The 16,954-nt window shown below is 46.3% G+C and overlaps 2 protein-coding genes across 6 annotated transcripts in view; one reads left to right on the top strand and one right to left on the bottom strand.

Moving 5' to 3' along the window:
* Positions 1-38: 38 nt before the first annotated feature.
* CZIB (CXXC motif containing zinc binding protein) lies at positions 39-14,418 on the top strand. 5 transcript variants are annotated; one of them, XM_003921545.4, is made up of 8 exons: positions 6,934-7,029; positions 7,258-7,341; positions 8,649-8,705; positions 9,079-9,160; positions 9,372-9,403; positions 10,843-10,920; positions 12,148-12,213; positions 13,785-14,418. In XM_003921545.4, exons 1-8 carry the CDS (start codon positions 7,024-7,026, stop codon positions 13,860-13,862), a joined length of 483 nt encoding a protein of 160 aa, XP_003921594.1. In that variant the 5' UTR covers positions 6,934-7,023; the 3' UTR covers positions 13,863-14,418. The 5 variants fall into 5 exon arrangements, with proteins under 5 accessions (XP_074236943.1, XP_003921594.1, XP_039329461.1 ...); XM_074380844.1 differs by lacking the exon at positions 6,934-7,029 and adding an exon at positions 7,868-8,093 and having other exon boundaries at positions 7,257-7,341; XM_074380842.1 differs by lacking the exon at positions 12,148-12,213 and having other exon boundaries at positions 39-7,029; positions 13,785-14,040.
* CPT2 (carnitine palmitoyltransferase 2) overlaps positions 14,319-16,954 on the bottom strand; it is a 22,926-nt gene continuing 20,290 nt past the window's right edge. The window contains exon 5 of the mRNA XM_010348865.3: positions 14,319-15,505. Within this exon, the coding sequence (XP_010347167.1) occupies positions 15,174-15,505 (332 nt within the window). The 3' untranslated portion in view covers positions 14,319-15,173. The remainder of the gene's footprint in view (positions 15,506-16,954) is intronic.

The following is a 16,954-nucleotide window of genomic DNA, read 5'->3' as shown; positions in this document are numbered from 1 at the left end:
TCAAGTCTAATCAACTCTCTAGATATAACTATCATCAAGTCTAATCAACTCTCTAGATATAACTATCATTTTATAGGAAATAAAAGAATATAGAAACATGTTTTTAAAATACAGTGGGATTTCAGTCAGCCATATTGAGAGGAAATTTCAAGACAAATGACCTAGTTTCTTCAATAAAAATTACTAGGGAAACCGAGATGGAGTGGGAACTTAAAAAGGAGACCTAAGAGACACATAACACAATATTTGGACCCTATTTGGATAATGATTCAAAAAAATGTAAAATTAGGCCAGATGTGGTGGCTCACGCCTATAATCCCAGCATCTTGGGAGGCCAAGGTGGGTGGATCACCTCAGGTCAAGAGTTTGAGACTTGCCTGGCTAACATGGTGAAACCACATCTCTACTAAAAATACAAAAATTAGCCAGGTGTGGTGGCGTGCACCTGTAGTCCCAGCTACTCAGAAAGATGAGGCAGGAGAATCACTTGAACCCGGGTGGCAGAAGCTGCAGTGAGCCCAGATTGCACCACTGCACTCCAGCCTGGGCAACAGAGCGAGACTCCATCTCAGAAAGAAAAAAAGTAAAATTAATACCATTAAGGAAATTTAACACTGGTTTGATTATTTAGGTATGAAATATTAATGGTGGTTGGAGTTTTAAAAATCACCTTTTATAGATACATATCTATTAGTAGGTATTTCAGTGTAGGGGGAAATACTTTGTTTTCATACTTGACACAGGATAAAATGCCTGGTGTCAGCAAAGTTTTCCATTAATCCATTTTAAAATCACAATACCAACAGCCATTCAAGACTGTAAGTTGCCCAGGTGGTGTGGAATTTGTTCAGCAGGTAGACCTGTGGATAACTTCCCAAATTATGTGGCTTCTTTAGGAAAAGTACTGGTAGGAAAGATTGTACCTGCTGAAAGAACTAGGCCTACAAAGCCTCATTTGCAGGGAAGTGATCAGCCTAAACTCACTCTCCTAAAAGCAGGCCAGCTTAAGGTCCCAAGTGTCCTCACCCCTGGAGCAGTGCTTTTTCCATCACACTATACTTCAAAAACTATGGGGCAAGTTAAGACCTGCGATGAGAGGTCAGGGTTCCTGACTCCAGTGCAATTCCTTGCGGCAATGAGGCAAGTTGGTAGTAGACACTAGAGAAAGTCATTCTAAACTTTAAAGAATTGACAGGACCTCAGGTTATAAAAGAGTCTTTTTTTGGTTTTGTTTTCGGAGGCAAAGTTTTTCGTGTAGAAAAGTATTCTGGGCTGGTGCAGTGACTCACGCCTGTAATCCCAGCATTTTGGGAGGCCGAGGCCGGTGAATCACCTGAAGTCAGGAGTTTGAGACCAGCCTGACCAACATGGTGAAACCCCGTCTCTACTAAAAACCCAAAAATTAGCCAAGTGTGGTGGTGCATGCCTGTAATTCCAGCTACTTGGGAGGCTGAGGCAGAAGAATCACTTGAACCCAGGAGGCGAACGCTGCAGAGAGCTGAGATTGCGCCATTGCACTCCAGCGTGGGTGGTAAGAGTGAAACTCTATCTCAAAAAATATATATATATATATATTCTTATGTCACCCAACCATCATACTGAATTCAGTTAATATTTGTCCTTCAAGGCTTTAAACCTTTTTTTAACTGAAAGAGACAAAATATAACAGATACAATTACGTCTTCTTGGTTCCCAAATTCCTCTTCCTACTGCAATGATGAAGTAACTACAATGATGAATTTAGCAGGTATCCCTTCAGTCCATTGCTTAAAGGTTGTACAGATACGTAGCCCTGAACAATATATGGTATTGCCTTTATATCTTTTAAGTGTTATACTGCACTATTCTGCAACTTTTCTTCATTCAAGATTATACTTCTGAAACCTATCCATAATTGATAAACAAAATCTTATGCCTTTGCATTTGCTATTTTGTATTTTAAATTGAAGTTACCATAAGGCTTGCAAATAACCCATCATTTTAGACTGATGACAACACAGATTACAAAAACAAAAAGAAAACTAATAAAAACTCAGCATTTTAACTTCATCCTCCATGCTTATTAATTTTTAGTTTTTAGTTTTTTTGGAGACAGGATCTCGAGTCTGTGACCAAGTTGGAGCGCAGTGGTGCAATCACAGCTCACTGTAGACTTGGCCTCCCTGGCTCAAACGATCCTCCTGCCTCAGTTTTCCCAGTAGCTGGAACCACAGAAATGTGCCATCGTGACTGGCTAATTTTTTCATTTTTTGTAGAGACAGGGTCTGGCTGGTCTCAAAGTCCTGCGCTGAAGCCATCCTCCTACCTCAGCCTCCCAAAGTGCTGGAATTACAGGTGTGAGTCACTGTGCCTGGTGTATATGCGTGTGTGTGTGTGTGTGTGTGTGTGTGTGTGTGTATTTATTTTTTAGACAGGGTCTCACTCTGTCACCCAGGCTGGAGTTCAGTGGTGCAATCTTGGCTGACTGCAACCTCCACCTCGCAGGCCCAAGCAATCCTCCCACCTCAGGCTCCCGAGAACAATAGGCACATGCCACCACACCCGGCTAATTCTTTGTATTTTTAGTAGAGATGGGGTTTCACCATGCTGCCCCAGCTGGTCTCGAACTCCTGAGCTCAAGCAATCCACCTGCTTCAGCCTCCCAAAGTGCTGGAATTATGGGCATAAGCCACCGGACCTGAGCCCTATTTATAGCTTACACTGTCTGTGTTTTGAAGTTATTATTTTTGATAGGTTCATCTTTTAGTCTTGCTACTCAAGATACAATTACAGTGTCAAAACATTTTGCATTTGTCTTTGTAGTTACTATTACCGATGAGTTTTGTGCCGTCAGCCGATTTCTCATTGCTTGTTAATGTCCTTTTCTTTCAGAATGAAGACCTCCCTTTAGCATTTCTTGAAGGACAGGTCTGGTGTTGACAAAATCCCTCAGCTTTTGTTTGCCTAGGAAGTCTTCATTTTTCCTTCATGTTTAAAGGATATTTTTACTGGTATACTATTCTAAGATAAACTTTTTTTTTTCCTTCAGCACTTTAAATGTCATGCCACTCTCCCCTGAGAAGCCTGCTGCCAGACATATTGGAGCTTCTTTCTGTGTTATTTATTTTCTCTTGCTGCTTTTAGGATCCTTCTTTATCTTTGACTTTTGGGAGTTTGATTATTAAATGACATGAGGTAGTCTTATTTGGGTTAAATCTCCTTGGTGTTCTATAACTTTCTTATACTTGAATATTGATACCTTTCTCTAGGTTTGGGAAGTTCTGTTATTATTCCTTTGAATAAACTTTCTATCCTAATTTTTCTCTACCTTCTCTTTAAGGCCAATAACCTATTGATTTGCCCTTTTGTAGCTATTGTCTAGATATTGTAGGTGTGCTTCATCCCTTTTTATTATTTTTTCTTTCATTTCTTCTGTGTATTTTCAAATAGCCTTTCTTCAGGCTCACCAGTTCCTTCTTCTGCTTGATCAATTCTTTTTTTTTGTTTGTTTTTAGATGGAGTCTCACTCTGTTGCCCAGGCTGCTGGAGTACAGTGACACAATCGCAGCTCACTGCCTCTGCCTCCCAGGTTCAAGTGATTCTCCTGCCTCAGCCTCCTGAGTAGCTGGGACTACTGGTGCGTGCCACCACATCCAGCTAATTTTTGTATTTTTAGTAAAGACCGGGTTTCACCATGTTGGTCAGGCTGATCTTGGAACTCCTGATCTCATGATCCGCCGAGACCTCATGATTCGCCCACCTCGGCCTCCCAAAGTGCTGGGATTCCAGGCATGAGCCAGCACACCCAGCCTGCTTGATCATTGCATGTTGAGAGACCCTGGTGCATTCTTTGGTATATCAGTTGCATCAGCTCCAGAATTTCTATTTGATTTTTAAAATTGTTTCCACCTCTTTGTTAAATTTATCTGGCAGGATTCCGAATTCCTTCTCTGTGTTATCTTGCATTTCACTGAGCTTTCTCAGTGACAGTGAACTTTCTGTCTGAAAGGTCACATATCTCTGTCTGGGATTGGTCACTGGTACCTTATTTAGTTCATTTGGTTAGGTCATGTTTTCTTGGATGGTCTTGATGCTTGTGGGTGTTGAATAATTAGGTATTTATTATAAGTTTCACAGTCTGGGCTTATTTGTACTCATCCTTCTTCAGAAAGCTTTTCCAAATATTCAAAGGGAAGTGAGTGTTGTGATCTAAATCTTTGGTCACTGCAGCTGTAACTGCATCAGGGGGCACCTCAAGCCCAGTGACGCTGTGATTCTTGCAGACTCAGAGGTACTGCCTTGATGGTCTTGGTTAAGATCTGAGAGAATTCCCTGGATTACTAGGCAGAGTCTCTTGTTCTCTTCCCTTACTTTTTCTTCGAATAAATGGAGTCTCTCCATGCTGAGCTGCCTGGAGTTGGGAGAGGAGTGACATGGGCACCCCTATGGCCACCACTGTTAGAACTGAGCTGTGTCAAACCTGAAGCCAGCACAGCAGTGGGTCTTGCCCAAGGCCCATGGTGACTATTGCCTGGGTTCTGCTGATGTTATTCAAGGTCCAAAGGCTCTTTCGTCAGCAGGTGGTGAATCCAGCTAGGCTCATGTCTTCCTCTTTGGGATGGCAGCTTCCCTTCTGGCCCAGGGTGGGTTTAGAAATGCTGTTCAGAAGCTAGGGCATGGAGTCTGGACTTGAGAAATGTACTTGGTGCTTTATTTTACTGTGGCTGAGCTGGTACCCACGTTGTAAGACAAAATCCTTTCTACTCTTTCCTCTCTTTTCCTTAAACAGAGGGAGTCTCGCCCAATACTGTGGCTATTACTAATGTTTATTCTAGGCCCAACAGCTCTTTGGTCAGCAGGTGATGATGAATCCTGCCAGGACTGGGTCCTTTCCCTCAAAGCAGCAGTTCCCTTGTGGCCCATGGTAGCTCTAGAAATATGTAGGAGACAGAGCCTGGCAAGGGGCCTTTAGGACTCTGCTTGGTGTTTTATTCTACTGTTGCTGGGCTAGTGTTCAAGTTGTAAGGCAAACGCCTCTTTGCTTTCTCCTCTCCTTTCCTGTAATCTCTCCTGGAGCTATGAGCTGTGCTGCCCGGGGTTGGGGGGCGGGTGGCATAAGCACTCCTTTGGCTCCCCAGCTGGTATCTCACTAGGCTGTGTGCACCCCAAGTCCACTGGCTCTGAGCCCAGCACAGCACCAGGACTTGCCCAGGAATTGCAGTCCTTGTGGCCTAGACTGCCTTTCAAATTTACTTAGGACCCTGGAGCACTTTAGCCAGTGGTGGTGGGGCTCGCCAGAACCTGACCACTGGGATGGATGATTGCCCTCTGGCTAGGGTTTCTCTAAATGCTTCCTCTGTGAGCAGTAGTTGAATTCCGCCCTGAGTTGCTTTCCACTGTGACGGGCAGCACTCAGTTCCAATGCAAAGTCCCATAAGCCCACAGATTTTCAATCTGTGCCAGGCAGCCAGCTGCTGCCAGAGGATGATGGAAGGGTTGTGGTAGCAATTCAAGACTGTCTTTCCTACCTTCTTCATTGCCTTGTTCCTTTTTTTTTTTTTTTTTTTTCTGTCACCCAGGCTGGAGTGCAGTGGTGCAATCTCAGCTCACTACTTCTGCCTCCTGGGTTCAAGCAATTCTGCCTCAGCCTCCCAAGTAGCTGGGACTACAGGTGTGCACCACCATGCTCGGCTAATATTTGTATTTTCAGTAGAGACGGGGTTATACTATGTTGGCCAGATAGGTCTCGAACTCCTGACCTCAGATGATCGACCTGCCTCGGCCTCGGCCCCGGCCCAGTGTAATCCCAAAGCACTGGGATTACAGGTGTGAGCCACTGCGCTCGGCCATTACCTTGTATCTTGATGTGATGTTAAAACCAGGTAGTGTGATTGCTAACAGATGTTTTGGTTCTCATGAAGGTGCTTTCTTGTGTGGATAATTCTTCAGTTTGGTGTTCCTGCCAGGGTAGAGGAGGAGGTGGATCACTGGACAGTTCTATTTGGCCATCTTGCTCCACCTCCCACGAGTCTTGAATAAGCTGTGCCTTTTAACGTTAACGTCCACAGCTCCTGCATGGTCTCCGATGTAGCCTGGACAGGAGACCAGGTAAAACAGAGTTCAATAAACTTTGATGGAAGGATAAGCCAGGTGGGCCCCCAGAGAAGAGCCAGCTGAAGGGGAGTGTCCAGTCTCAGGGACCACAGTGAGAAGGATGTGGACACAGGGGAACCCTCTGGAGAGGGGCCTCGAAACCAGGTCTCTTGGATGAAACAGGAAAGGGCGGTTTAAAGAAAGGCACCATACCCAAATCTGACAAAGCAATACGCTCTGCTTTTTGAAGTGTATTGGGTTATCTTTATTTGGCAGTCTTGGAACTCTTCCTTTTGTAGTTTTTGCTCTGGGGAGGAGGAGCTGACGTGATCTGAGAAGTTCGAGGGCAGGAAGGGTCTTGGCCGTCCCCCTTAGAAAATCGCGCTGCAGCTCAGAGCCACGCTAGACAACCTCACCAACCTCCAGCCTGTGGGCGAGGACTTCCGGTGGTACCTGAAGGTGCGGCCGGGGCAGGGCCTGGGTAGAGGCGGCCCGTCCTGATCTCAGTGCTGAACCGGAGCCTTCTCTCCGGCAGCATGAGAAGTTCGACCGCAGGCATGAAGAGCCAAAAAAGAACTGAGGGGCAGGGACTGTCTTGTGCGTGTAGTGTAGGCACAAAAATCGGCCTTCAATAAGGGTCTGTGGTACCGAATCCTGGAGTCAGGCTTCCGCGGGTCTGAGCACGGGCTGCTCGCGGACCTGACTGACCTCCACTAGCCCCAGATCCCCAAATGAGAAAAGTCCCGCGGGTCAGGCAAACAGCCGCGAGCAGAGATCCCACCCGCAGTGAGCCGCTTGGCCTGGCGTTGGCTGCGGCCGTTGCTTTCCGGCGCGTCGTAAAAAGCGGGTGCCGTTTCCCCGGGTCCTACTGAGGGTGCGCAGACGGCGCCCGTCTTTTACGACGCGCCGGAAAGCAACAGCCGCAGCCAGCGCCGGACCGAGAGGGCCACCATGGGGGTGAGGGGAGGCCGGCCGCGGCGGGGACACGGAGGGGAGGTGGCGAGGATCTGGGTGCCAAGAGCTCGCGCCAGGAGAAGAAGCAGCGAGTGGGCTTGCGCTGAACGAGCGGGAGGCAGAAGGAATGTCTGTCTCCCTGTGGCATCCATGGCTGGGAATCCCGGGGGTCGGGCCGGCGGGGGCCTGCGCAGGCGCGGCTGACGCAGTCGCTCTGGCCCTCCCCTTCAGAAAATCGCGCTGCAGCTCAAAGCCACGCTAGAGAACATCACCAATCTACGGCCTGTGGGCGAAGACTTCCGGTGGTATTTGAAGGTGCGGCCGGGGCGGGGCCCGGGGAGAGGCGGCCCGTCCAGATCTCAGTGCTGAGCCGGAGCCTTCTCTCCGGCAGTATGAGAAATTACTTAACCAGGCACATTAGGTGTTCGGGGTTTTCCTAGGTAGAATTTTACGTTTGCTTTTTATTAAAGTGTATTGGTTTATCTCTAATTGGCAGTCTTGGATAGCTTCATTTTGTAGTTTTTCCCAGTGTTAAATATTTATTGGTCTGTAAACAGACACTGAACGAAATGTTACTTACAGGGACGTTGTGATTATAAGGTGAATAATTCGCCTTCCACTTACTGATTTGGTTTTCTTTATTGTGAAATAGTTTAATTTTGTGCATAATCCACCCCTACGTTCCCCTCCCACACTGGTAAAGCTGGTACTCCAGTGGCATGGTCTGCAGAGGCCTCCCGTTACCCAGCAGTTCGAGGCTCTAAACTCTTTCAGATCCCAGAGCTTCTGCTCTGTTTTCCTCCTGCTCTAAATCCCAGCATCCTTCTCTACCTCTTAAAAGCCCTGTTCTTCGGGAAGCCGCCTCCCGACTGCTTTTATTTCTCAGTATTTTGAAGCCTGAATACCAGGGCTTACTTCGGAGAATCTGTTCTTTGGCTTCAAGAAGCAGAATCTAGTGAAGGAGACGGAAAAATAGAGTAACATCAGTGATAAATACTTAAACCAGGGACATACAGGGCCTGTGGGAATATAAAGCTTCTAACCAAGCAGAGTGGATGGGGGGCCTGGTGAGTCCATTTCTCTATTTTTTTAGTTGACACATAAGAATTGTACCTATTAATGGGGTATATAGTGATGTGATATATGTAATGTATAGTGATCAGATAAGGTAGTTAGCATATTCTTCTCAAACATGTATCATTTCTTGGTGTTGGGAGCATTCAGTATCCTCCTCCTAGCTATTTGAGACTGTTGTTGTTAGGTGTAGTCATCCGACAGTGCTATAGAACACTAGAACTTATTCCTCCCATATCTTTTATCAGATCTCTATTTCCCCCTCCCCCTGTTGAAGCCATCGCTATACCATGAAAGCCTAGAATCCCTACCCACACTGAGCATTTCATGGAGGAGGGTGGGCACGCCGGTGTAGGAAACAGCTTTACTTGTCCTTTGCCCAGAGATAAGTCTAGGTATGTCCTTGTTGGGGCTGGTGTTAAAGATGAAGTGAGATTGCCAACAACAGGGTAGGTCATGAGCCTGCCCGCCTGCCACTTTTCTTACCCTTACCTTGGTGTCTGTCCAGCTAAGCCAACTGCTTTACTAACATTCTTTTTCCCCCAAAGATGAAATGTGGCAACTGTGGTGAGATTTCAGACAAGTGGCAGTACATCCGGCTGATGGTAACTGTTCCCCATCCCCACCCCAAACATACACACTGGCAAACACACATACACTTCTTGGGCAGGGATTTGGGGAAACTGGCCTTCTTCTCTCCAGTTCTTTGCTCTCTGCTTTTTGTGGTTTGGGAGGGCACATGTCACTGTGATCGAGACTGAGTTCAACAGGCATTTTTGAGGTATGAGGCAGAGTTCAAAATCAAGGGGAAGCCCTTCTTTCTTTTCCTCAGGAAGGCTCCCCAGGAGTCTCGTCCTAGTAAGTTACCCTCTCTGGGTCTTGGTCTCTTTTAACGGGACAATTAGTGATAAGGTTGATCTCCTCAGGACCCTGCATCTAATTCATATGTGACTGAAAGTTCTGTTTGCTCTTTGCCAGGACAGTGTGGCACTGAAGGGGGGCCGTGGCAGTGCTTCCATGGTCCAGAAGTGCAAGTTGTGTGCAAGAGAAAATTCCATCGGTAGGTCAGGCTGTGTGTACTGACTTTTGCCAGGGGGGCCTACAGCTTCCTGGCACCAGGCTGAAAGTAGGCTCATGTTACCTGTGGGTGGAGTCAGGCCTAAGATGGGACACCTGTGCAGTGTGATTTTTTTTCCAGGGCCACATCTGTGCACCTGGGTGGGACCAGGGCATGGACTCAATTCAACTTTGTGTTCTCTTTTCTGTTTCAGAGATTTTAAGCAGCACCATCAAGCCTTACAATGTAAGTTTGCTGCTGTAGCGGCAGGTATGGTGGGGTTAAATTCTAACTGGAGTTAGTAGGTCTGGGTTCTGGACTCATGCCTGCATCAGAGTGACCTGCCATAGGACATTCACTCATGAATTTAGTTCTTCGTTCACTCAGTCATTATTCGCTGTGCACTGAGTACTTGGTATATTGGCCGTTGCCAGTATAACTGTGAGCCAACCTCGGTGTTCAGATTGCATCACTGAGAGCACTTGCCTTGTCTTCGTTTTAGAGGACTAGCAAGCTTTCTCTGAAACCATAGTTGGGGTAGACAATGGTGCATCAGCGTTATTAAAGAGTTACATGTAACTGCATAACAAGTTAGCCCAAAGGTGAGTGAGGGAGTGTGTGCTTTAGGTCTGTTTGTTTAAAGAAAGCCAGTTATTTGTATTCACCTGTTCCATATTCTGTATTTATTTAAAGTATCTTGAGTTGTGCCAAATTCTAGGCTCTGTCCTGAAGTTAAAGAGAAATTACATGAGGCCTTGCCCACAAGTTAATAATAATTTAGTGGAAAATACAAGCAAGAATCAGACTAGGGTTTAACAGAGAAGTGCGTTACCAGTGCCAGATGTGGTCAGTGTGCAGGAAATTATTTTACAGTGAGTGACAGGATGAGACTGAATGTGGGGGCATGGCACTTGTGGTCCCTAAGCCCCTAGGTCATGTAGGCATGAATTTCCTGGCCACCTACCCCCCACGAAGCTGTGATTTGCCCACAGTCACACAGCTGAAAGAGCTAGAATTCAGGCCTGAGCTATCTGGCTCTGTTCAGGGTCATACATGTTCATGCGTATTTGAGTCAGAGCCTGAGCTGGGGCTTTGAAGTCCCACTTCTCTGCTCTCCTCACTGTTCCATTCTGCCTCGTGTATGCCCCCTCCACATACATAACCATTTCAAAGGCTCTAAGTCAGCCCTCTGCCCTTGCTGCGTGGCAGATGGTGAGCAAAGGGCTATGCCTAAGTGTGCTGGGTCTGTTTGGATCATCTGAGACTTAAGAGCTTAATGTTCTTGTTCATGTTTTTGGTGTTGATAATTTTATTTGCTATTTATTGAGCACTGTGCTGGGCACTTTGTATGCATTTCAAAATCTGACAATAAAATTGTAGAGGTTTCTTTGGCTCTATTTGACAGTTTAGGAATCTTGGGCCCAGAGGGAAAGAGAGGCAGCTTACCTCTCATCCAGGCAGGCTGACCCAGCATCCACACTCTTCTTCTGCAGCCTCCAAGTCTACAGAAAGCCTCATAGGGAGCAGGTGCCCAAGGCAGGCTTCCTCTGAGAAGGGGATGAGTTGTTCTTGGGACTCATGCTAGGCCTCCAGGGGCAGTAAATGCCCACTTGGCAGGAAGGAGAGGGGCCATAGGGTCATTCTGAGAGCTCATTTGGGCCTACCTCAATACACTTTCTTTCTAGACTGAAGACAATGAGAACTTCAAGACAATAGTGGAGTTTGAGTGCCGAGGCCTTGAACCAGTTGATTTCCAGCCTCAGGTGTGTGTGTATCTTTCTTGGGAATCTCTGTCTTTGGGAAAGGGATGTATGAAGTGACAGCCAGAACTGTGCTACAGAGACCATGGACTAGACCAGGCATCCCCAAACTATGGCCCACAGGCTGCATGCGGCCCCCTGAGGCCATTTATCCGGCCCCCCCGCCGCACTTCAGGAAGGGGCACCTCTTTCATTGGTGGTCAGTGAGAGGAGCACAGTATGTGGCGGCCCTCCAGTGGTCTGAGGGACAGTGAACTGGCCCCTGTGTAAAAAGTTTGGGGATGCCTGGACTAGACATTCTCCTTTTTAGCAGCAGTGATAATTGTCCCTTATTAAATGGCTGCTGTATGCTTGGGCACCCATGCCCTTCATTTTTACATGTTACCACATTTAATCCTCATAGTATCTGGGTGTGGTGGCTCACGCCTGTAATCTCAGCACTTTGAGAGGCCGAGGTGGGCAGATCATGAGGTCAGGAGATCAAGACCATCCTGGCGAATATGATAAAACCCTGTCTCTACTAAAAAGACAAAAAATTAGCTGGGCATGGTGGTGGGCACTTGTAGTTCCAGCTACTTGGGTGGCTGAGGCAGGGGAATGGCTTAAACCTGGGAGGCAGAGGTTGCAGTGAGCCAAGGTTGTGCCACTGCCCTTTAGCCTGGGTGACAGAGTTAAGACTGTCTTAAAAAAAAAAAAAGCTCTTAGTAACCCTATGAATTTACTCATCCTATTCTTCAGATGAGGAAGAAACTGAAGAGATTTTGCAACTTGCTCAGGGTCACATAGTAAGCCTTGGAGCTATAGTTTCAACCCAGGTCTATCTGACTCCAGAGCTAGTGCTCGTCCCCTTTTATTTGTACAGTGTTTCACCTCACAGCAAATCTGTGAGATAAGCAGAAGAGGAAATACTTCATCCCCATTTGGTAAATAACTGAGGTCCAGCCTGGGAAATGACATGCCCAGGGGCCTTCAGCTAATCATGGGTAGTGGAAAGGTTTACTCTGCACCTGCTGCCTTCTAGTCCAGGGCTGTAATTCAGAGAAACCACCACTCTAGTTGTGAGGTAGCTGCTGGGTCCTGGAAGCTCAGCAGGTATTCCAAGACAGGTGCTCACACGGCATCTCTGCCCTCCATCCCAAAGGTGTGAGAAGAGCCAGCAACCTGGCTGGCCCTCACATAGAGCCCAGTGCCTCCTTTTCCCAAGATTAACTGCCACCTTGTCCCCTGCAGGCTGGGTTTGCTGCTGAAGGTGTGGAGTCGGGGACAGTCTTCAGTGACATTAATTTGCAGGAGAAGGTATGAGACTTGGGGGCTTTATGAAGTACTATAGGGCACCTGGTGAGAATTATTTTTTGGTGAACAAGGCTCATCAATGGAAAGCCAACTTCATATTTTTGTGCTTTTGTATTTTTGTGATTTTGCTGTTTAAATGGCCTCAAGTATAGTGCTGAAGTGCTTTCTGATGTCCCTACATGTAATAAAGCTGTGTCCCTTACAGAGAGAATACATGTTAGATAAGCTTCATTCAGGCATGAGCTATAGTGCTGCTGGCTGTGTTCAGTGTTCAGGAATCAACAGTATATATTAAATAAGGTATCTTTAAACAGAAACACATAAAGTAAGATTATTGATTGGTTGATCAAAATATGACCAGAGGCTCATGGGAACCTAACCCTGTATTTTCCCTGGGAATATTCATTTCGTATTCCCTAATTCAGTGTTTGTGGTGGCTTTATTGAGCCTAATACCATGAAGAACAAGAAGTAGTCTATATTAGTGGATGTATTACTAGCCTGCAGTTAGAAAAGCCTTGTGCCCAGGCCTTGAAGGAAGGACAAAAACTTCATTTACGTAGCATCTAATAATAATGGCGGCTAGCATTTACTGAGCTCTTAAGTGTGCCAGGCACTATGCTGAGTGCTTTAAGTTAATTAATTAATTTTTTATTTTTTGAGATGGAATCTCGTTCTGACGGCAGACTGGAGTGCAATGCCAAGATTTTGGCTCACTGCAACCTCTGCCTCCCGGGTTCAAATGATTCTTCTGCCTCAGCCTCCTGAGTACCTGGGACTGCAGGTGTGCGCCACCACGCCCAGCTAATTTTTCCATTTTTAGTAGAGACAGGGTTTCACCATGGTGGTCAGGATGGTCTTGATCCATTGACCTCATGATCTGCATGTCTTGGCCTTCCAAAGTGCTGGGATTATAGGCGTGAGCCACCACACCTGGCCTATTTATTTATTTTTTTGAGACAGACTTGCTCTGTCACTCAGGCTGGAGTGCAGTGGCACAATCTTGGCTCACTGCAATCTCTGCCTCCTGGGCTCAAGTGATTCTCCTGCCTCAGCCACGAGAGTAGCTGGGATTATGGGTGCCTGCCACCATCCGTGGCTAAATTTTGTATTTTTAGTAGAGATGGGGTTTCACCTTGTTGATCACGGTGGTCTCGGACTCCTGACCTTAAATGATCCACCTGCCTTGTCCTCCCAAAGTGCTGGGATTACAGACATGAGCCACTGCAAGCGGCTGGTGAATGCTTTTAAATGTGTTACCTCATTTGCTTATTTCAACATTCAATATGTTCAATATGATATCCATTGTTGTCCTTTTTTTTTTTTTTTTTTTTTTTGCTTTTTAAATAGAAGACAGGAGTTGGAGAAGAAGCTCCGAGAAGTTAAGTGATTTGCCTACAGTCACACAGCTGAAAGAGCTAGAATTCAGGCCTGAGCTATCTGGCTCTATTCAGGGTCATACATGTTCATGCGTATTTGAGTCAGAGCCTGAGCTGGGGCTTTTAAGTCACATTTCTCTGCTCTCCACTGTTCCATTCTGCCTTGTGAGGCTGACATTACTATTTTGTTTCCCAGGACTGGACTGACTATGATGAAAAGGCCCAGGAGTCTGTGGGAATCTACGAGGTCACCCACCGGTTTGTGAAGTGCTGATCCCTCTTCCTGCACACTTGAACTGAGAAAGGACAAAGTACTCTAAGCAGCAGAGCCCACAGGGGCTGGTTCCTTTGTCCCTTGTCTCCTGGCAGCTGTACCAAACGTTCACAATCTGCATGTTGGACTTTATTACAGCTTCCCAAGCCCCATCAATAAAGCCCCTGTTCGTGCTGCAGTGGTGCATGAAGGTGAAGTCAGGTGGCAGCTACTCCCTCCACAAATAAGAATTCATGCAGCATCAGTTTACTCCTTAGGAAAATGAAGAGTATTTTTAAGGAGATGGAATCTCCCCAGTGAGGGGCAAGTTTGTAGAGAAGACGAAACTGCAATCCCACCATCACTCAATGAGCCAGAAGCCAATGGCAACTTACTGTAACCCCAACTTACTGAACTTGCTGTTGGAAAGATCTTTGTGAGGATTAGGAATTAGGTTTAAAAAAATTAAGAACCATCTTCAAGCAAAAATAAAACTTTATTTCTGCTTAAACAATAAATAGATCTGAGTTAAGTTTTCCAAACCCTTCCTCCTGATTAAATGCACTTAAAACTGAAATCTCTCGTTATCTTTAGTTGTGATCTATTCCCACTCGGAAATTACAGGTTTAGCTTTAAAACCATGATTTTAAAGCTCAAGCCTGTAGTTGGTTCCTAGGCAGCTCATGATTAGTTTCACAGAATAGCACCCACTGGCTGCACAGTCCCCAGTTTTTGTTTTTGAGACTGAGTCTCACTGTGTCATCCAGGCTGGAGTGCAGTGGTATGATCTCAGCTCGCTGCAACCTCCACCTCCTGGGTTCAGGCAATTCTGCCTCAGCCTCCTGAGTAGCTGGGACTACAGGCACCCATTACCACACCTGGCTAATTTTTGTATTTTTAGTAGAGACAGTTTCACCTTGTTGGCCAGGCTGGTCTCGAACTCCTGACCTTGTGATTCGCCCGCCTCAGCCTCCCAAAGTGGTGGGATTGCAGACGTGAGCCACTGTGCCCAGCCATTCTTTTTTGGTTTTGTTTTGAGACAGTCTGGCTCTGTCACCCAGGCCAGAGTGCAGTGGTACAAACTCGGCTCACTGCAACCTCAACCTCCTGAGTAGCTGAGATTATAGGCACAATTCACACTTGGCTAATTTTTGTATTTTTAGTAGAGACGAGGTTTCAGCATGTTGGCTAGGTTGGTCTCAAGTTCCTGACCTCAAGTGATCCACCCGCCTTGGCCTCCCAAAGTGCTGGAATTACAGACATGAGCCACCATGTCCAGCTTCCCAATTTTCATGTTGAGGAAGTGACGGTAGCTTTTTATCTGCCCAGAAGTTAGCTTTTGATGGATTTGCCTTCTAAGGCATCAAAAATGTCTTCGAAGGCCTTCTGCACACATTGGAGAAACTCCCGGGCATTGCGGCCTGGGTAGGAAGACACATTGCAGCCTATCCAGTTGTCATGAACAGCATACGCAATGCCAAAGCCATCAGGGACCACGGGGGCAAAGCCCCCAAGGCTCACCGCTGGGCTGCTTAGAGTGCTTGTAGACAGGACATTGTGATTTATCTGCCCGTATGCAGGGTCCAGGTAGAACTCGGGCAAGATGATTCCTTTGGCTGCTGCCAAGTACCGCAGAACAAACAAGTGTCGGTCAAAGCCCTGGCCTGTGAGAAGCAAAATGGAAAATCAGTCTCGGGATGGAGAAGGACCCGAGGAGAACCTCCCCACTCACCACATGGTAGGAATCCCCCTCACAGCATCCTTGAGAGTGGGGGAAGGCTCTGTTTACGTCTATGCACACCACCAGCTTACTAACCTTCAGAACAGCTCAAGCCAGCATATTTTAAATTATTTAGAAAATACGGCATACTGAAAAATAGCTGTCAACAGCTAAGCTAAAAATGAGCCTAAAAGGAAAGCATAATTTTAAAGATTCGAAATCAGTTTAGTCAGAGTCAAGACAGTACAGGAAGAGAGTGTGGACTCAAAAACTAAGATCAAACTACAAGTCCGATTCAAGCATAAAAGAGAAGATTGAGTCAGGGGACCAAAATGGAAAGGCTGTTTGACCAGGGTTCTAATCCCAGCCTTACTACTAATTTGCTGTGTAACGGGGCCAATGGCTTGGTTTTCTGCCTATAAAATGGAGGACGGGAAGACTAGGATGTCTTGGCGGTCCCTTTCACTTCCAGCACTTTATGGCGACATGAAAGCACAACTATGACCCTCCAGGTCCTTTCCAGGTCTTGAATTTTATCAAAAAAAGGTAAAGATGGATGACATTTGAAAAAATAGGATGACCTATTTACGGGGAACACACACACTTCAACTGAGATGAAGTTAGAGGGGTTTAGAAATCCTAAATTTTCAAAAGTAAGTCTGATACCCAATGAGTAATAGAAAAAGGAGGCTGGGTGCTGTGGTGCATGCCTGTCATCTATAATCCTAGTGCTTTGGGAGGCCAAGGCAGGAGAATCACTTGAGCCCAGGAGTTTGAGACCAGCCTGGGCAATACATTGGAACCTCATCTCTACAAAAAATTTTTAAAATTAGGCCCGGCACAGTGGCTTATGCCTATAATTCAGCACAGGGAGGGAGAAACAGGTGGATCACGAGGTCAGGAGTTGGAGACCAGCCTGGCCAATACAGTGAAACCCCGTCTTTACTAAAAATACAAAAATTAGCCAGGCATGGTGGTGTGCACCTGTAGTCCCAGCTACTCAGGAGGCTGAGGCAGGAGAATCACTTGAACCCAGGAGGCAGACCTTGCAGTGATCCAAGATTGCACCACTGCACTCCAGCCTGGGCAACAGAGCAAGATTCCATCTCAAAAAAAATTTTTTTTTAATTAGCTGGGCATGGTGGTACATGCCTATAGTCCCAGCTACTTGGGAGGCTGAGGCAGGAGGATTGTTTAAGCCAAGGAGGTTGAGGCTGCAGTTGAGTCATGATTGCACCACTGCACTCCAGCCTGGGTGACAGAATGAGACTATGTCTCCAAAAATAAATAAAAAGGATAATTAAGTGTCACAGATGAAAGTGACCTTAAATAAGGACAACATCACATGCAATTCCCCACCCCTACTTAGGAGGCAAGAACTTTCTGATCCCTG

The sequence above is a fragment of the Saimiri boliviensis genome, chromosome 11, assembly GCF_048565385.1.
Source record: "Saimiri boliviensis isolate mSaiBol1 chromosome 11, mSaiBol1.pri, whole genome shotgun sequence".
NCBI lineage: Eukaryota > Metazoa > Chordata > Mammalia > Primates > Cebidae > Saimiri > Saimiri boliviensis.
This window is presented reverse-complemented; position numbering and strand designations above follow the sequence as displayed.